The sequence below is a fragment of the Terrapene carolina genome, unplaced genomic scaffold (genome assembly GCF_002925995.2).
Source record: "Terrapene carolina triunguis isolate 2854851 unplaced genomic scaffold, T_m_triunguis-2.0 Scaffold212, whole genome shotgun sequence".
NCBI classification, from domain to species: domain Eukaryota; kingdom Metazoa; phylum Chordata; order Testudines; family Emydidae; genus Terrapene; species Terrapene triunguis.
The window spans coordinates 9,983,385-10,001,509 of NW_020664563.1; the positions used below are offsets into that span (position 1 = coordinate 9,983,385).

Sequence of the window (18,125 nt, forward strand, 5' to 3'; positions counted from 1 at the left end):
TACGCCAGTTCTTGGTCTCTTCAGTGTTTCCTCCCCACCCCCTTCAGTGCAGGAGCCTGAGGACAGGACTGTCATAGTGTCCCGGGGTGCCTGTGGTGTTGTCAGGGGTTCTCCCTACCTGAAGATATTATAGGCGGTAGTTGAGGAAGATAACAGAACTGGATCTCTCACATTGTCTCTGTTACCTGCTAAGCGAGATCACCCGGGCTTAGTCATTCTAGGCCTGAACCTCCCTCTTGCTTAGTCCTTCTGGCATCTCCACGCCCTCAGAACTCTCCCCTCTTAGCTGGTTCTGTTGCACTTGGGATTGTTCCTTTGTCGGTGACTCCTGGGCTTTGGCTTCCCTGTGATTTCCCCCCGTGAATCCTGCCAGCATGGCCCACCTAGGCTGAGTCATTACTCCATTGCTACCCCTCTCGCTTTGCTAGCAGTCTGTGTTAGGGAGTAGCAGGCTGTGCCTCTTCATAGCCCAGGGGATTGGTTTCCCATGACCTGTGCATTTTCTCAACTCCTCCCCTTCTCCTGCAGGAGGCCTTACAGTGCAGGGGACAGGGCACCACTGTGTGGCTTAAGGAAAGCAATTTGCCCTTTCCGTGCCTCAGTTTCCCCATCTGTAAATGTGGAATAATAAGGCTCAGCCCCCTTGTAAAGCATGCTGAGATCCAGAGATGAATGGTTATTATTTGTATTATTACTTGGTTTTCTTTTCTTTTCTTTCACCCCTCAGGCTCACCACTCCTTTGGCTTCTATCCACATTCTCCTTCACCCACCTCTCCCACTTCGCCCTCATTCTGCATCCACAACACACTTCAAGCCCGTTCTGTGGCCCCCTTCAAACTTCTCCTCTCCCTCTTCCCACCTTCTAATTCCCCCTCTGCCCACTCCCTTCCACCTTGCAGCTCCCTGCTAAAGTTGCCCTACTCCCAGGGGTGAAAGTAACTTAAAGGACTTACCGGTACGCTGGAGTCCTGAGCGGGGGCGTGGCCTCAATCGGAAGAGGCGGGGCCTTTCATGATTTAAAGGCCCTGGGGCTCCGGCTGTGGCTGGGAGCCCCAGGGCCTTTAAATCACCCCAGAGCTACCAGCTGCAAAGGCAGCTGGGAGGCCCAGGGCTCAGGGGCGAATTAAAGGGCCCGGGGCTCTGGCCCCCACGGAGCTCCGGGCCCTTTAAATCACCGCGGGAGCCCGGCTGCAGGAGCCCTGAGGCTCCGGCAGTGATTTAAAGGGCCAGAGGCTCTGGCCGCTGTGGGGAGCACCGGGCCCTTTAAAGCACCCCGAGAGCTCCGGCAGGGGCTGGAGCTCCGGGCCCTTTAAATCCTCACTCAAGCCCGGCTGCCGGAGCTCCGGAGGTGATTTAAAGGGCCTGGGGCTCCCCGCAGCAGTTGGAGCCCAGGGCCCTTTAAATCACTGCCAGAGAAGCTGGTCCAGTCCAGCATGGCGTACCGGCTCTTGCTGATACGCCGTACCGTACCGTACTGGCTTGCTTTCACCTCTGCCTACTCCCCCTACATCTTTGTTCCATGCTGACACCACTCACTCATGGCTGGGTGGGGGGCGGGGGAGGGAGCACTTGCTGGACCCCTGACAGGGGATGGTCCAAATCAGTGCTCACTGCCAGCAAAGATGTGTGAAAGGTCTATCCCACTATCACTTGCTGTTCTGATCTGGTTTCTTTCACCAGGCGTCACTCAACATCTTGCCGATTGACTCTCCACTGTCCCCATGAACACTTTTCCCAACCACCCTTACTCCGCTCAGATGTTTGCTACATTCTAACTTTGCAGCTGGAAAAGATTCCACCATCGCATTTGCAGGGCCGGCTCCGGCTTTTTTCCCGCCCCAAGCAAAAGAAAACCACAACCTCCCATCTACAGCCACTTTTCATTAGCAAGTGCTATTCTCTGCCGTCGAGGCATTCAGGCTTTCCTCCTATCCAGAGTACCTTTCTCTAGGAGTTGAAGATGCCTTGTTCCTCGCATCTGAGCATGGATCCTGCTCTCTCCCTGTTGCTGCTCTTGAGACTATTGATTATTCTCTCCCTCTTTTGCAGCATCCCCAGCACTCTGCTCTCTTGGCTGGGCTCTATTTTCCTGCATTCCCAGGGCGTTACTACTTCACCTCGTCCCTTCCACTGTGGAATGCCCAATACACATGCCTTGTCCTAGTTCCTGTCTCTTCTGGGACACATGTCTAGCATTAGCCCGGATTATCAGTTATGCGAATAGCAGCTTCTGTTCTCTGTTCCCCTTTTCTCCCCTCTCTTTTTGTCTCAGTTCTTGAAAACACCACAACAGGCAGCTGCTGTGGATTATTTTCTAAACTGTAATTCTCCATGTCATCGCCTCCAAAACTTGGGTCAGAATTCCTCTTTAACTTGGCCCTGCCTTTGCTGAAATCTTTGAAGGTCAGGTGCAAGGGCAGAGCTGCTGGCCTGGATTATCAAGAGGTATTATAGGTCGGGATTGAAGTGCAGTGGTGGCGTGCCTGGTTTTAGCATGGCAGCGGGTGACCTATACACGCAAGGAACATCCATGCTGATGTCATATATGAGATGTATTAGCAGCCTTTGGCATAGCTGACCACAAGGCTGGCTTGTTTATGAGACCTGGCAGGAATGAGTGGGTCTGCTTAACCTGGGTCTGCTTGTTTTCCTTGAACATATTCCAAAGGGTCAGGATGAATGGCTCCTCCTCCTCCTCCTCCACATCTCTTTGCACAGGCCTCCTTGAAATAGAGAGGACCACAGACCGCCCAGCTACGACTTCCCCAGGGAACATAAGCAAGAGGAGAACCGTGACGGCTGTGGAGGGATAGAAAGTATGAGCTTTCCAGATCACTGTTGCTCCTTCGTTTGTGTACATAATGCCTAGATACCATGGTGATGGCCAGGTCGGATATGCAATAGACAGAAAGACAGGACTGCAGTGGCAGAGGGTGCTGTGAACTTGAGATGCATTGGTCTGTGTGTAGAGAAGCTTGCACAATTTTGGTTGTACGTAAGTCTCAGGCCAGGTCTACAAACCAGTTTAGTTGAGCCAATGCATCCTTGCATGTGAACCCTCTTAAATCAGTTTAAACCTGGCTTGTATTGATTTGGCCTGCACTTGCAAATTAAAGGTAATTGACAGGTGAAAGGGAAATTGATACAAGCCAGATTTAAGGCAATATAAGTATGTCAACACAGGTTTACGCCAGTTTAACTAAGGGCTTGTCAACACACAAAGCACTACGGCGGCACCACTGCAGCTGCGCCGCTGTAGCGCTTCAGCGAAGATGCTACCTCCCATTGGCGTAGGTAATCCACCTCCCCAAGAGGCCTCAGCTAGGTTGACGGGAGAATTCTCCTGTCGACCTCGCGCTGTCTACACCCGGGGTTAGGTTGGTTTAACTGAATTGCTCAGGGAGTTATACTGACCTAGTTTCTTAGCATAGACCAGGCCTTGATCTGTTTCTAAACCGATTTACATTAATCCAGGGCAATGTCTGTGTGTAGACAAGACCTTAGCAAAAAGGGAGCCACTCTGTAGTACAGGAGCAGAGAGAGATGCGTTGAGACAGGAGACTGAGAAGTGCCCCAGGTGTAGACAGAGGGAAAACTCAGGAGTGGTATTGGAGCATAGGACATCTTGGAGTTGTGACAAGAGGAAAGGGTGCGCGTGTGAAAGGCATGTATATAATGCACTGCAGGTACTCTTAGCAGTGTCTGATGTCTCTGCGTGGAGCCACCACATCTGGCAATGATGTGTCTCGGTGGTGAACAGGAGGGCATGGGGCTCTGAGAGGCAGGGAGGGTAGTGGTGTTGAAGAGTTATCATGAACTCTCCCTTCAAGGCGGGATCCCCAGACAGGGGTTGGAGGGCTCAGTTGCTTTTCTGTTTGCTGGGTTTTCTAGATGGTTTGAATTCCATTTTGCTGCCGTGAGCTGTTGGTCTTAGGTGAGGGCCAAGATTTTAAAAAGGGAACCGTGATTCTGGGTGCCTCAGATTTCATGCGCCCAATTAGAGACCCTTGAAAAGGGGTGTGAGGCGGAGCACCCACTCTCTCGAAAGGTATTTCAAACTGGTCACCCACACGTTGATGCCTTCCGAGGCCCCAGTCACTTTGGAAAATCTCAGCCAAACTTGTCTACATGAGAAAGTGGCACTGGCTTAATTTTAAGGTGTAATTTTTAAATAAAACGATTTAGTTAAATTGGTGCAAAAGGGCTGTGTGGACACACTGATGTCAGCGTAAACCAGGCTAATTATAGTTTAGCTCAAGTCAGGTAACACTCTCATACTCCGGTGATGGGCAGCAGTATAAACCCCTAAATTAGACAGACTACGACTTGGTTTAAGCCAAACTGACATTGGCCTGCTTTATACAGAACTGAATGTGTCCACACAGGGCTTTGCACCGCTTTGGCTAAATCTCTTTAAACACTGATTGAAGGCCCTGTCTGAAGGAGAAAGTTGCACCAGTTCAACTTAAGCTGATCTTGAAACATGAAGGGTAACGTTTACACAATGCCGAAGAGCCAGCTTTTGAAGGTATTTAGACTCCTAGCTGGATTTTCGCAGACATCTATTGATTTCAACGGATGTTAGGATCCTAGAGGCTTTTGAAAATTTCATTAGGCATGTACATACCTTTTAAAGATCTGGCCCTGAGTGACTTAGGAGCCAAGGCCCATTTCCAAAAGTGATGTACATCCTTAGGAGGCTGTCTCAATGACAGCCAATGGGATTTAGGTGCATTGGTCACGTATGCACTTCTGAAAATTGCCCCCCTCCCCCAAATGCATGTAAGGGTAGGTGCAAAGAGATCTGAGGCCAAACCCACCACTAGTGCAAACCCACTGAAAATGAATTATACCTGGGGAAAATATGGGAGACTTGGAGACTCACCTGCCCTGCCCGGCTGGCTGCCCTCTAGCTGGGCTGAGGTGCATTGCTGCGGCATATAGGTGGCTTGCATCACACCTGTCTGTGCTGTACCAGGTCTGGAGAGGGGGAATGAGTCCTTCCTTTCCCTCTCTGACCCTCGCCCACCCAGGCTGAGTGCATGACTGAGAAGAAAACTAGAGCGTAAAGGAAAGCTATAAATCTGTCTAGAAGCTGTTAGGGAAACAATTCCTGGAGGAGTCTATTTTGCTTGGGGTTGCCGTGTTCTAATTCTTAAAAGCTTTGGCCTGCAGATAAAAAGCGAAGCATCTAATCCCGTCCCAGAGGAACACTGTACGGAGAGCTGCTCAAAAACACCTCCCTCGCCTCACACTCACGCTCTCGCCTCTCACGCTTTCTCCTTCCCTCCCTTCTCCCTTCGCTTACTCTCCGTCCTGTTCTCCCATCCATCTCTCCCCTCCCCTAGCTGTCCCTCCACCTGCTAATTGCTTCTGCAGACAGTAGTGGCACCCAGCAGAGCACCCGGCGGCCTGTTCTCTTGACTCAGATCAGGTTCATTTACGCTTGTGTTTTCAATCTGGCCAAGATTCCCCTTCCCTGCCCCTTCCCCCAACAGAAAAACAGATGACATGTGTTTTGAGTTATTGCTTCTGGTGTTGCTCTCCTGACTGTGCTGCTGCTTTAGATACCTCCTCCCTACCCGGAGAGACAGCAATGCTTTCTGGGTCGCCTAAGGGCTTGGGAACATGGGCGGCACGTGAATCGCATGTTCGAGGAGACTAGCCCCCAGCTTTGCCCCTTCTGCCCCCCTTCCCTGCCGGAGCCCCGTGCTCCTCACCATGGCTGGAGGAGCCCAGCCCCAGCCGCCCTGAGTCCCAGCCTGCCAGCCCATCCACCCTAGCTCCAGCCCCGGTCCTCGCCAGCTTTGGGGGAGAGGTTGAGCGAAGGCGGGAAGAGGAGCAGCGTGGGCAGGGCCTCGGAGCGGAGCATGGGTGGGGCCATGCCTGGCTGTTTGGGGAGGCTTAGCCTCCCCTGGCCTATGAAACGCACCGCCCATTCCTGGGAAGTGCCAGAGGATTCCACTGGTGGAAGGTTCTCTAGCCAACCTGGTGGCATGGGTTCCCGCAGCGATCTTGCCAGTGGCAGCTATGAATTTCAAGGAAATGCAGAGTGTCTTTAGGCCATTGCTTTAGTGTGCCACTAGGCAGTGTCTCCGGGGAAGTGCCCGCCAGGCCCAGCTGTGGCGAGCAGTGCAAGATTCCAGCCCACAGTGCTCTGTCAACAAAAGTTATGACTCTAGTGGCAGCAGCTCTGTGACAGTGCCAGGTGTGGGAGCTTGCACTCGTTCAGGGCCTTGTGTCAAGGAAGCGTAGCGCATGGCCCTTGGAAGCACTCTCCAAGGGCACGGGTCATGCGTGGGTGACTGGGGAGTGGGGAGAGCATGTGTAGGCCTCGAGAAAGGGCTTGCATTAGCCATGAGCTTACCCACCCTCCGCGAGATGTGGGCTGTGCTGGGCAGCTGGGCAGGAGGGGGAGAAATCCCCAGGAGGATGCTGTGGAATGGCTGCAGCCTCGGGACAGGGCACCAGGACATGGAGCCCTCTGGTTCCCATAGCAGGCCCCAGAGCATCCTTTAGCTCAGCAGCAGAGTGAAGGTTTAAGAGGTTCTGCAGGTTCCACCAGATCCTCCTCCCCCTGCCTCTGAACCTGTGGGGCATAGCAGCAGGAGTCCCAGCTCTCCTGTCTCTTGGCCTGGATGCTTTCCTGTCACAGTCTTTCGTGTCCCTTGCTTTACGTTTTACGAGTCCCTTCTCTGCTCTCTCCTGCCCCCTGCAGGTGTGTTTGACAATTGCTCCCACACGGCCAGCGACAAGGGCTGGGCGCTGGGCATTCGCACGCTGCAGCGCCCAGGGAGGAAGGATGCCCGCTTCTTCTTCTTGCTCAGGACAGATCGGATGAGGAGAGCCACCGTGGTGTCTGGCTACCGCCGCTATCAGCTCAACACCTGGACTCACGTGGCCGCCACGTATGACGGGCAGTGGATGACGCTCTACCTGGACGGGGTACGGGTGGGCAACAGTGACTGGCAGGCCGGCGCCCTGCATAGTCCCTTCATGGCCTCGTGCCGCAGCTTGATTCTGGGAGGGGACAGCTCTGAGGATGGGCACAACTTCCGTGGGCACCTGGCGTCGCTGGCACTCTGGAGCGTGGCTCTGCACCAGGCCAGGCTGCAGCGTGGCTTCTTACGGAAGAGCGAGGGTGCGGAAGCTGCCATGGTGCTTGGGGCTGGCTTCACCCGCCTGGAGGAGCAGTGGGTGGCCTTCAAGGATGGGGGTTACCCGCTGCTCGAGTCCCTCCATGTGCCAGAGCCTGAGCTGCTGTCTCCACTGGCGCCCCCCACCTGCGGGCAAACAGCCTGTGACAATGTGGAGCTGATCTCCCACTACAACGGGCACTGGCCACTGCGCAGCGAGAAGGTGGTGCGGTATCGGGTGGTCAACATCCACGACGACCAGGGGCTCCACCCCACTGTCAGCCGGGAGCAGGTGGCACGCCAGCATCAGGCCTTGAGCGAGGCCTTTGCCCGCTACAACATCAGCTGGCAGCTGAGCCTGCATGAGGTGCACAACTCCTCCTTGCGTCACCGCACCATCCTCGTCAACTGTGAGCCCAGCAAGATCGGTAACGACCACTGCGACCCTGAGTGCGAGCACCCACTGACCGGCTACGACGGGGGCGACTGCCGCCTGCAGGGGCGCTGCTACTCCTGGAAGAGACGGGACGGCGTCTGCCACATGGAGTGCAACAACATGCTGGACGACTTCGACGACGGGGACTGCTGCGACCCTGAGGTGGCTGATGTCCGGAGGACCTGCTTCGACCCAGACTCGCCCCAACGGTAGGCAAGGGCGTGGGGAGGCTCATGGGCGGTGTAGGCTCCCACACAGCTCTATCAGGGCACCTGTGTGCAGGCCAGGCAATACCTCTGCTGGTCCAGTGCTGGGCTCCCCATACACACGGCTCTGCCAGCGCACCTCTGTTCAGACCGCCAATACTCCCTGCTGTTCTATTCTCACGTCCACGTCTTCTAGTGCACCTGAGCCCTGACATGTAGCTCCACCATTGCAGTCCTGACACAGCCCCTTCTTCCATACACCTCTCCAGAGTCGGTGCTAGCACATGAGGGGCCTTAGCCGGAATATTTCTCCCCCCCCACCCCATACTAAAACAGACACGTTCTTATAATCAAAAGCAAATAGGGGGCCCCCTTGTGCTGCTCAGGGCCCTAAGCAATCACTTAGTCTGCTTATGCCTAGTGCTGGCTTTACATCTCTCTCTCAGCATACCTTAGCCCTCATCTGTAGCCCCTGCTATTCCAGTCCTGGGCCTGTTCTGAGGAGCTCCTGCCATTTGCCAAATTCACAGTGGTTGTTTTTTCGATGGACAAACATCCAATAGGAACTAGGAAATTCATTTCATTTTTACATAACTAGGATCAGAGACCAGGTGAGCAGAGATGAAACAAATTTAGCATCAGGCTATAGAACTCATCTGGTGTAAAAATCTCTGAATCGGATTCACCATTGCCCTCCAGCGACTTGGCATCGCTGCAGTTGAGCCAAGTTCACTGCTGCTTTGCCATGTCAGCGTGGTACCAAGAAGCCAGAGCGCACCAGTGAATCTGTCCATTTGTGTCTATGCGAGTAATTGTGGTATTCCAGAGAGCTGGTGTGCATACTGCAAACACTTCTCCATCAGTACCCTTTCAACGTTGTTAAAAGACCCACACTATCTCAGTGCAAGATACAAACAAAAATAAAAGGTGGGGGGGGGGAGGGATGCATAAAAAGAAGGAGCTGCAACTCGTCAGGATTTCAGAGCTCTGCAGAAAAGATGGGAATCACACAAATAAATTCCATAATATGGAAACATCTGGAGAGATCCCCCTGGAATCTCATGCTGTAGGGAAGAGCGAGCCCACCTCCTGTGAATTTCAAGGGGCCTCTAAGGGCAGGTTTCCCACCTGCAAACTGTACAAGGTGGCAGATCTCTTGGCCCAGCCCTTGTGCACCTCTAGCACCACTGCCTAATCTTGCCTGCAATGACTCAAGAGAGTGGGTACCAACCTCAGGGCAGATGGTTAGGGACCAGGGCACTAACCCCTAATAGGCTCTGAGTTTTATACTTAGATTTCACCAACCACTCATCAGGTGTACGCTCCTCAGGTACTATGACAACCTAAACATGCAATCACAGACAGACCCCGTGGGTATGCCCATCTGACTTGCCCCTGAGGAAAGCTTATCTTTATGATAGATGGTCCCTGACATTAATAATTACAGCAATGTTCAGGTGACTCCCAGTTCCTTACCCCAGGTCACTAGCACCTTAGATCTTACACCAAAGAGAGTGCTATAATAAAGAACATACAGATTTATTAAGTAAGAAAAGGAAACAGGAGTTTTTTATAGGGTTAAAGCAGGTAAGCATACATACACAAATGAGTTACAATCTTAAGTTTCAAAAAATAATAGAAGCTTCTATAATAAGCAATCTCTGTATGATCCTTTGGGCTACCTAGGGCTAAGTACTGGGGATCTCTTGCTTATACCTAGCAAACTTGCCCCTCAGAGTCCAAGCAGCATAGGGATCCTCACTTCCTTCTGTTTGGGGTTTTTATCCCCCTCCTGCCATGCGCATTGAGCTGCAAACTCAGCTGAAGGGAGGAATCCATTTGCATGACTTGAACTTCGTGTGGGGAAGGGCAGAACAACCAGTGTATTTTGTCCTTTTTAACCTCCCACAATAGTCCATCTGGTGTCGATGGACCTTTCCTGTTGGACAGGACAGAGCACTTTCTGTGGAGACCAGCAGCTCATGCTACTGAATGTCTTGCTCTTGTCTGGTGGTTTACACAGAGGCTCACACTACAACCAGTCCAATATTATCTTATGGTTATGGGATACAGAGGTTATAAGGGAGATTACTGCAGGTGGCAACTCCCCAGCATCCAATCAAGTCTAAACCTTAAACACATTCTTATAATTCCAATACCCATTTTAACACCACCAACACACAGGTGAGCCAGACTGATCCCAGCTATGCATTTGTCAGTGTTCAGTGGAGACCTGGAGACTTCGGCATTTGCTGGCACCTGGTTTGCCAGCGTCACACCCACCTTGCCTCCAGAAGTAGTCATGCAGACCATCCCCTGCATTTTCATCAGGGAATGGGGTTTGCTCCCTCTTGTGCAAAAGGCTGTGGGACCCACCCCCAAGCCGTGCACATCCCTGGGGATCGCACAGATCCTGGGTACCCATGACGCCAGGGCTGTCCATGCAGATGCCCCATGGCCCCATTGCAACTCTGTGCTCATGGCAGCCCTCCCCCACCTCTTCCTGGCAGCCCAGCTGTTAAGTTCAACACCATCAATCACACTGTACAGGTGTCTCTTTCCAGCTGTCTCCGCGGGGCATTCGGTGCTGTGCCAGCGAGGGAGCAGTTGCCATTAATCATTACTGCAGGTATTGTTATTAATTGTTTGCCCTGAGCCAGCAGTGTGCCGAGCAGGGTCTGCATTCCCAGAAAGGGGGGCGTGGCTCCTGGCCCTGAGACACTGCACAGCCCTAGGCTGCATCACCTTCCCCAGGGCGAAGAAACAATGTGCATCATCCCAGGAGCCAGTCACCCAGCCTCGCCCTCTGGGCACGCCCTGCACCACTAAAGGGAGCTGTTGGGTCAGCGGGAGACAGCTGAGCAGGCACGAGGGAGAACCATGCACAGTGCTAAGGGGCATGGTCCCCCTTTGGCCTTGCGTGCAGGGCAGCAATCCCTACCCCTCTCATGGTGTGTGTGTGTGTGTGTCACAGGATCTGAGCACAAGAGGGAGCAAGCCCCATTCTGCTGATGAAAACGGGGGGGGGAGGGTACGTTGTGGGCCTGGTTCTCACTGCCCTGCCATTGCTGTTGTCAATCACAGTTGTGCAAAACGGACTTAAAACACTACCATCGTCCACACACCACACCGCGTCTGCATGGGGTCATTGACTTCGCAAGAGGTGAGACGGTGGAGAACCCGGCCCTGCATCCTTGTATGGATACGACCTATGTTTGCAAAAGTGCCCAGTGGTTTGGGGGGACCTATGCTTCTTGAGGCCTGGCTGGAGACACTTGAAAGGGGATATGGATTATCTGCTCTCTGCAAATCAGGCCCCTTTCGGGTGTCCTAGTTTGAGCACCCAACTCACCAAGTCGCTTTTGAACCTCTTAATTGTATCCGTACCGACACTGGCATGGATGGGATCACTGGGGCCGGAGACAAGCCTGCTCATTCCAAGCTAACCCCTGTGCACAGGGAGCACTGGGATTTCCTGCTAGAGGAGGGGCACTACCCACTGCCTCCCAAGAGACAGGCAGATGGTGTCGCTGTTGGAGATGGATGTGGCATTGAGAATTCATGCAGCCTATGCCGCTAGGTGGGTGAAGGGAGGAGACAGGCGCTCGCACAGATCTCCCTGAGTCAGCAAACAAAACCACAGCAAAAGCAGCCTGCTTCCTTCCCAGGCTCTCTGTCAGTTGGGAGCTGAGCCCAGGGAAGTCTGTGGCCCAGAAGGGAGATGGGCTGCCCAGTTTCATTCCAGCCATCGGGGCTATGCCAAAGGTGCCTTTTGGATTGTGATTGGAAGGACATGTCATGCTTTCTTTCTTTCTTCACATCAGAGCGAACCTCCTCCTCTCTCTCTGCCTCGGCCTGGCTGGCTTTCCGTTGCATCGGGTGCTCACTGAGATGCTCCTGGGGAAGGGATGTAGCAGGTCTCAGTGACTCTGGAGGGAGGAATCTCTCTAAGCGGGTGGAACGCTGTGAGTGGAAGTTGCCAGTGGCCAAGACAAGTAGGTGAAGTAGCAGAACCTGGTGGGAAAAGGTGCAACATGGACTTCTAGGGATCCGCGACTCACGTCCCTACAAGGGGCTGGAGAGCCTGGGGCTGAGCCAGCGCTGATTATGTGCTAAGCCTCACTGGGGAGGTTTTGAGTAACTGAAAATAAAGGGCAGCAAGGAGCTGCAGGGGAGGGGTGGGGGTGTGCGTGCTCAGAGGGGCAGCAAGGCTAGGGAAGCCAAGGAAACAGAAACTGTACAGAGCTGGGATCGACGCAGGACTATGGGTTTGTTTGGAATTGCAGAAGGTTTGTGTTTCGTGAGTTTTGTTTTGACACCCTCGGGAGAAGGAGGAATGAAAGAGGACTGTGAAGGTGACTGGAACTCATGTGAGTTTTAAATGGGCTCTGCTGAGTGGGAGAGAGAGGCGGCCAGAGGCGTACAGGAAGGCAAAGGGAAGTGGAAATGGGGGAGGACAGGCAGCAAAGGGCTGATGGGTGTGAGATGAGTGAGGGGAAGAGAGACCAGACACTGCTGGCCTTCGGTTTTCCTTCCTAGACTCCTTGAATGTTTCTTGCACTTATTTGGACGGGCTGAGGAAATACTAGTGGAAGATGGAAGAGCTGTCTGTCAAATGGTCATGCTCCCACCTGGCTACTGTCTGAGTAATACAGCTGGAATTGTGTTAGAGCTCCTTGTCATGAGACATTCTTCCTGCCACTGCAATCACTCAGGTGGCAATAATATTCACTGTGCCGTGTCTCTAGGTCTTTACATTTTCCAAGTGCTTTCCAAGCACTAACCCATTTATCTGAGGCTGTGGCCACTTGAGGCCACTAAAAATCCCCGGGCATTTTTCCCAAGAGCAGGGAAGATAAATCTCATGTCCCATTTAAATGCCAAAGTGGACAATAGTTCTGCCAACCGAAATTCCTTTTACAGTTTCACATGGTTCACTTCATGTTCTTGGCTGCTGTGTAGTGTTGCCGCGTGCTGTCCAACAGTGTTCTATCCCCAGAGGTGGCTGCATTTTACTGTGTGTAATGGGGTGGTGGTGAATTGATTCTTGTTATTTACATGTCATTAATGAAGTGCTTTGAGTCTTTGAGGAGAAAGGGTCTATCTTAAATAAGAGAGGCCACATTTTTTGCTGGTATAAATTGGTGCAGTTTCACTGCTTGTCCATTGACTTCAATGTGGACAACAAAATGGCAGATGAAATTCAGTGTTGATAAGTGCAAAATCATGCACATTAGAAAAAATAATCACAACTATACATACAAAATGATGGTGTCTAAATTAGTTTTACTGCTCAAGAAAGAGATCCTGGAGTCACTGTGGATAGTGCTCTGAAAATATCTGCTCAGTATCTGCAGCGGCAGTCGAAAAAGCTAACAGAATATTGGGAATCATTAGGAAAGGGATAGTTAATAAGACAGAAAATATCATAATACTACTATATAAATCCATGGTACGCCCACACCTTGAATACTGCATGCAGTTCTGGTGGCCCCATCTCAAAAAAGATATATTGGAATTGGAAAAGTACAGAGAAGGATGTGACAGGGTATATAAACCCCTCACCGGACAGGAGGAGAATAAGGAGCAGCTCTGGGCTAAGGAGACTCCGCCCCGCTGCCCTTGCTGAGCATGCCCGGATTGGAGGCATGGTTTTAAAGCCAGCTAGGCAGCTCAGTCTGGGGCTGGCAAGCTAGGGAGGATGACGTTCCCTGGGAACTCCAGGAGAGGACCAGAACTGAACCTGCACAGATCCGGGGAGCAACAGCGACTGAGACTGGGGCTGGAAGCACAGAAAGCGACGTTCCCCAGGGAAGGACGGTGGCCAGATGGGGTGCAGACTGAGGTAGGAAGTGACTCAGGGAAGCTGACTTGAGGCTGATGCCAGACAGAGATGGGTGAGCAGCTGAACCAGCCTCCCAGGGCCCTGGGTTGGAACCTGGTGGAGTGGGAGGGCCCGGGTTCCCCTCCCCCTTCCTGCACCTCACTAGGTAGGTGGTTTTGCTGCCCCGCAAACTGTAGCCACTAGGTGGGGTCATCCCTCCTCCCCGCAGACTGCACCCATTGGGGTGACTGCTGCTGTACATGCTAAACATTAGTCAGGAGTCCCTGCGCCCCAATCACAAAGGGTAACAAAAATTAGGGATATGGAACATCTTCTGTATGGAGGAGAGATTAAAAAGTCTGGGACAGTTCAGCTTAGATAACATATGACTCAGGAGGGATATGATAGAGGTCTATAAATTTGTGAGTGATATGGAGAAAGCGAATTGGGAAGTGTTATTTACCCCTTCACATAACACAAGAACCAGGGGTCATCCATTAAATTAATCAACAATAGGTTTACAACAAACATAAGGAAGTACTATTTCACACAACACACAGTCAACCTGTGGAACTCGTTTCCAGGGATGTTGTGAAGGCCAAAAGTATAACTGGGTTCAAAAAGAATTAAATGAGTTCATGGAGGATAGGTCCATCAATGGCTATTAGCCAAGATGGTCAGGGACGCAACCCCATGCTCTGAGTGTCCCTAAACCTCCAATTGCCAGAAGCTGATACTGGATATGAGGGGATAGATCACTCGATAATTGCCCTGTTCTATTCATTCCCTCTGAAGCACCTGGCATTGGCCACTGTCAGAAGACAGGATACTGGGCTAGATGGACCATTGGTCTGATCCAATATGACCATTCTTAATGTACATGAGCAGAGAATTTAGCCCAAGAAATTTTTCTTAGGCAAAACTCCCCCTCATTCAGGTCTTCAGGATTTTGGCCCTAAAATACTGTAAGTGAAAATTTATGAGGAGAGGGGGCATCGTGGGAACTTAAAGAGGGATTTGCCTAATGTGGGGGTCGGTGAGGGGAGAACTGGAATAAAAATAAAATGAACAACCAAGAGAAAGCAGTAAAATGGGAAACTTGTGCTTATATCTGGACAGAGTCTTTTAGTCCCATGATTGCAAGAGGCAAAGGGCAAGATCCTGGTGTAAACCATTGCAGCTGATTTACACTATCTGAGAATCTCTAGGCCAAAGAGTTTATTTCAGAGATATCAGAGCCTCTAGTAGAGCTGGCAGAAACCCCAAACCCCAAAATTTTCATCCTGTGGGAATTTCAGAGACTTCAGCGCTTCGTTTTGTCCCAAATCAGGATGAAAAGTTGAAACTTGGAATTTTTAGTGAAATTAAATATTTAGGAATGTTTTGCTTCAATCTTATCATTTTAATTATTATGTTATATGAGTTGAAAAATTGTGACGTTGGTATTGTAATATAACACAAAAGTTGAAATGAGACGGTTGAAATGAAATATTTTGATAATTTTCCGTTGAAAATATTGACAAAATCGGTCCGTTCCTGGGAAAGGCTTTGATTTAATCCAGTCAGCGGTTTCTGAGGGAGAACGGTTCTGTCAGCACATGTGCAGCTGGCTCCAGTCCGGAGGCGGGGAGGTGCAGCTAGCAGTTGGAGCGTGGAGGTGCACGCTGGTGGATGCATTGCTCGCCTGGGACTATGGCCCTCTCCCAAGGCCAGCCTTGCGCAGTCTGCTCACCAACACAGCTGTGTGTAAATAAAAAGACCCCCTAAGGAACCAAGAGAACCTGCCAGTTGCCACTGGAAGAGCTCCCTCCGGGATGGTAACAATCGTAGGCCAGTGTGTGTTCCATGTATGTCTCTGCACCCAGGGGCAGATGCCAGCCTGGGATTGATACAAGCTGGTGCCATTTGGCAGAGGGGTTAATGTATCAGCCACCTGCCCATCCTCTCCTGTGCTGTGGCATACTGGGAGCAGCCCATGTGTAGGGGCACACAAGAACCCTTACCCTAGCTCTGCATTACCTGTAGTCTGGGCAGCACAGGGACTGCTTGATATCTGCTCTGACAAGTACAGACAGAAAGGGAGGCAGGCTGGGGTGGGGAGGAGGCAGGGCCATGGTGTCACAGTTCAAGGCAACTGCACCTGTATTCCCCTTCTATGGTCCAGCAAGGGCACCTGCTCTAGGGTCCAGACTCCTCAGCCATCACTTCTCTTGGGTGGTGACATGTGGCTCTTTCCCTCCTGAGTGGGGTGCTTTCAGCCTGCTTAGTTCCCTGACTCTGCTGTGATATCCCCCGCAAAAGACAGCCTGGCTAAGCAGGCCTGCTTCCCTTCTGTCCTGCGAGACAGTACACAGCGCGACTGCCACCGTTGAGTTCCCACACAGCTCTGTCTAAGCACGCTCTTTGAGTCCTAGGGTAAAAGCACTCCAGAGAAAACGTATTTAATTCAATGCCTGCCTGCTACTAAGCTCACCAGAGATCACCCTCTGTCCCAATTCCCACACGGGATCTGGCTGGTGATTAGTCCTTCAAACCCCACTCAGACTCACAAGTTCATCCCAACTGCACCTCAAAACAAGCCCCTCAGTCTTAGGGGGCATTCGGGGACCAAAGTCCTGCCAACCCTTCCCTAAGGATTGGGGCCCTCCTTGGACAGAAGGTCCTGCCCATTTGCTGGCTCAGAATGAAAGCTCCGAGTCAGTTTAAACTGAGGCAGTTTATCCAAACGTCCTTTCTTTGTCTGTTGGTCCCTGGAGAACCCAGTTTGAACCAGTATATGTGAGCCTCTCTGGAGGTGTTACAGCCTGTCTGAATTTGCCTAGCCACCCCCCTGAAGATGCTGCGGTCACCCTTCCCCATGGAAATGCGTACAATCCCTCAAGAGTACGTACACTTTTGCATTTTGAATACGGTGAACTCGTAAGAGACTTACTGCAGCACGGGGTGTCCAGGATATTGTCGTAGCTGTCACACACGGCAGCAGTTGCTTACGGAGCGGGGCTTGGGCAGCATGCTGCTCCATCTTGGACAGTCTGCCTGGGGCCCTGCAGGTCTGCACCGTCCCCTCGGCAGGGCTGGAGCATGGACACCACCATCTGGCCCTGAGGGAGGGAGGGTTGAGCAGAAAGGCCATTGTTGGTTTCACTCCAGCTGAGCAGTTGTTCCATCGCTGGCTACTGCCATACAGCGTTAGCACAGACGCACGGCTGGCCCAAAATCTGCGACACAGAGGGCAATGCTGGCAGCTTTGCAGAGAACTTTAACTTGCATAGATATCTGAATTTCAGATAACAGCCTCCACACCTAATATTTGCCTACTGCCATGCCCAGCTTGTTAGTTTGGCTTCCCTGGGTTGCATGTAAACCTGTGCTTCAGTCTCACTCTGCAGTGATCAATACCCCCCGCAGGGGCGGTGAGTTATATGGACCCGTGGTGCCCGGGCTTCAGCAAATTCAGGGCCCGGGGGACCTGGCTCCACCAATGTTCAGGGCCAGGTCTCTCTCTCGTCCGCACCTGCCGCCCCCTGCGTGCCTCCCCCAGAGCGTCCCCCGGCCCCGCCTGCTGCCCTCACGCGCCTCCCCCGAGCGTCCCTGCCTGCCCACTGCTGGCTACAAGGGAGCGGCGCTGGGGCAGGCTGAGGCGGCTGCTGTGCCTGAGGAGGAGAGGAGGAGCATGGAGCCGGCAGGCAACTCCAGGTCAACTCTGGGGGGGCTTATCCTGGCTGGACCTCCTGAACAGCAGCCTGGGAGGGCTTGGGAGAGTGTTGGGCCGGGAGGGGCCCCCTCTCCCAAGATCTCGCTGCTGCTGGCGGGGAGAGGGCTGGGAGGAGTCCTTTCTGGCCCCCCATCCCAGCCTGCTGCACCCCAAACTCCTCATCCCTGGCCCAGTCCCATGCCCCGCACCCACTCCCACACCCCAGCCCAGAGCCTGCACCAAACACCCAAGTCCCCTCCTGCACCCAGAACCCCAAACCCCCTGCCCCAGCTCAGAGCCTGCACCCAGCACTCAAACACCATCCCAGAGCCCGCACCCAAACTTCCTCCCAGAGCCTGAACCCCAAACCCCCTCCAGCACCCAAACTCCCTCCCAGAATCTTAGTCAGGTGTGTGTGTGGTGGGGGGGCCGGACTTGGACCCGTTCTGGGCACCACCAAAAATTATACAAACCTGTCGCCTCTGGCCCCCCCGAGCTTTGCACTTGGAATTTCAGGTATGAACGAACCCAAAATTTCATAGCCAAACTCTGTCGAAATCACAGCAGTTTTTTCCTGATTTCATGTTGACACCATGATTCCTGCTTGATGCCAAAGCCTAAATCACTCTGGTTTGTTGGACACTAGCCCCAGATCTCTGCTAAGACTTGCTTGTTTTTCTGATGGGAGCTTCAAGTTTGTAATGACTCTCCAAACCAAGGGAACTTTGCGTGGTTTGTGGTTTTGTTGTGAACATTTCAAACTGCTCTGGTGCTTTTATCTTTCTTGGGAGAGGAGCAAAAATTGTGTGGTCTGATCGACTTTAAGGC

General features: G+C 52.4%; 1 protein-coding gene across 1 annotated transcript in view; it reads left to right on the forward strand.

The window, feature by feature from the left end:
* The first annotated feature begins 6,823 nt into the window (after positions 1 to 6,823).
* LOC113407547 (pappalysin-2-like) overlaps positions 6,824 to 18,125 on the forward strand; it is a 155,966-nt gene continuing 144,664 nt past the window's right edge. The window contains exon 1 of the mRNA XM_026656179.1: positions 6,824 to 7,782. Coding sequence (XP_026511964.1) covers positions 6,839 to 7,782 — 944 coding nt within the window. The 5' untranslated portion in view covers positions 6,824 to 6,838. The remainder of the gene's footprint in view (positions 7,783 to 18,125) is intronic.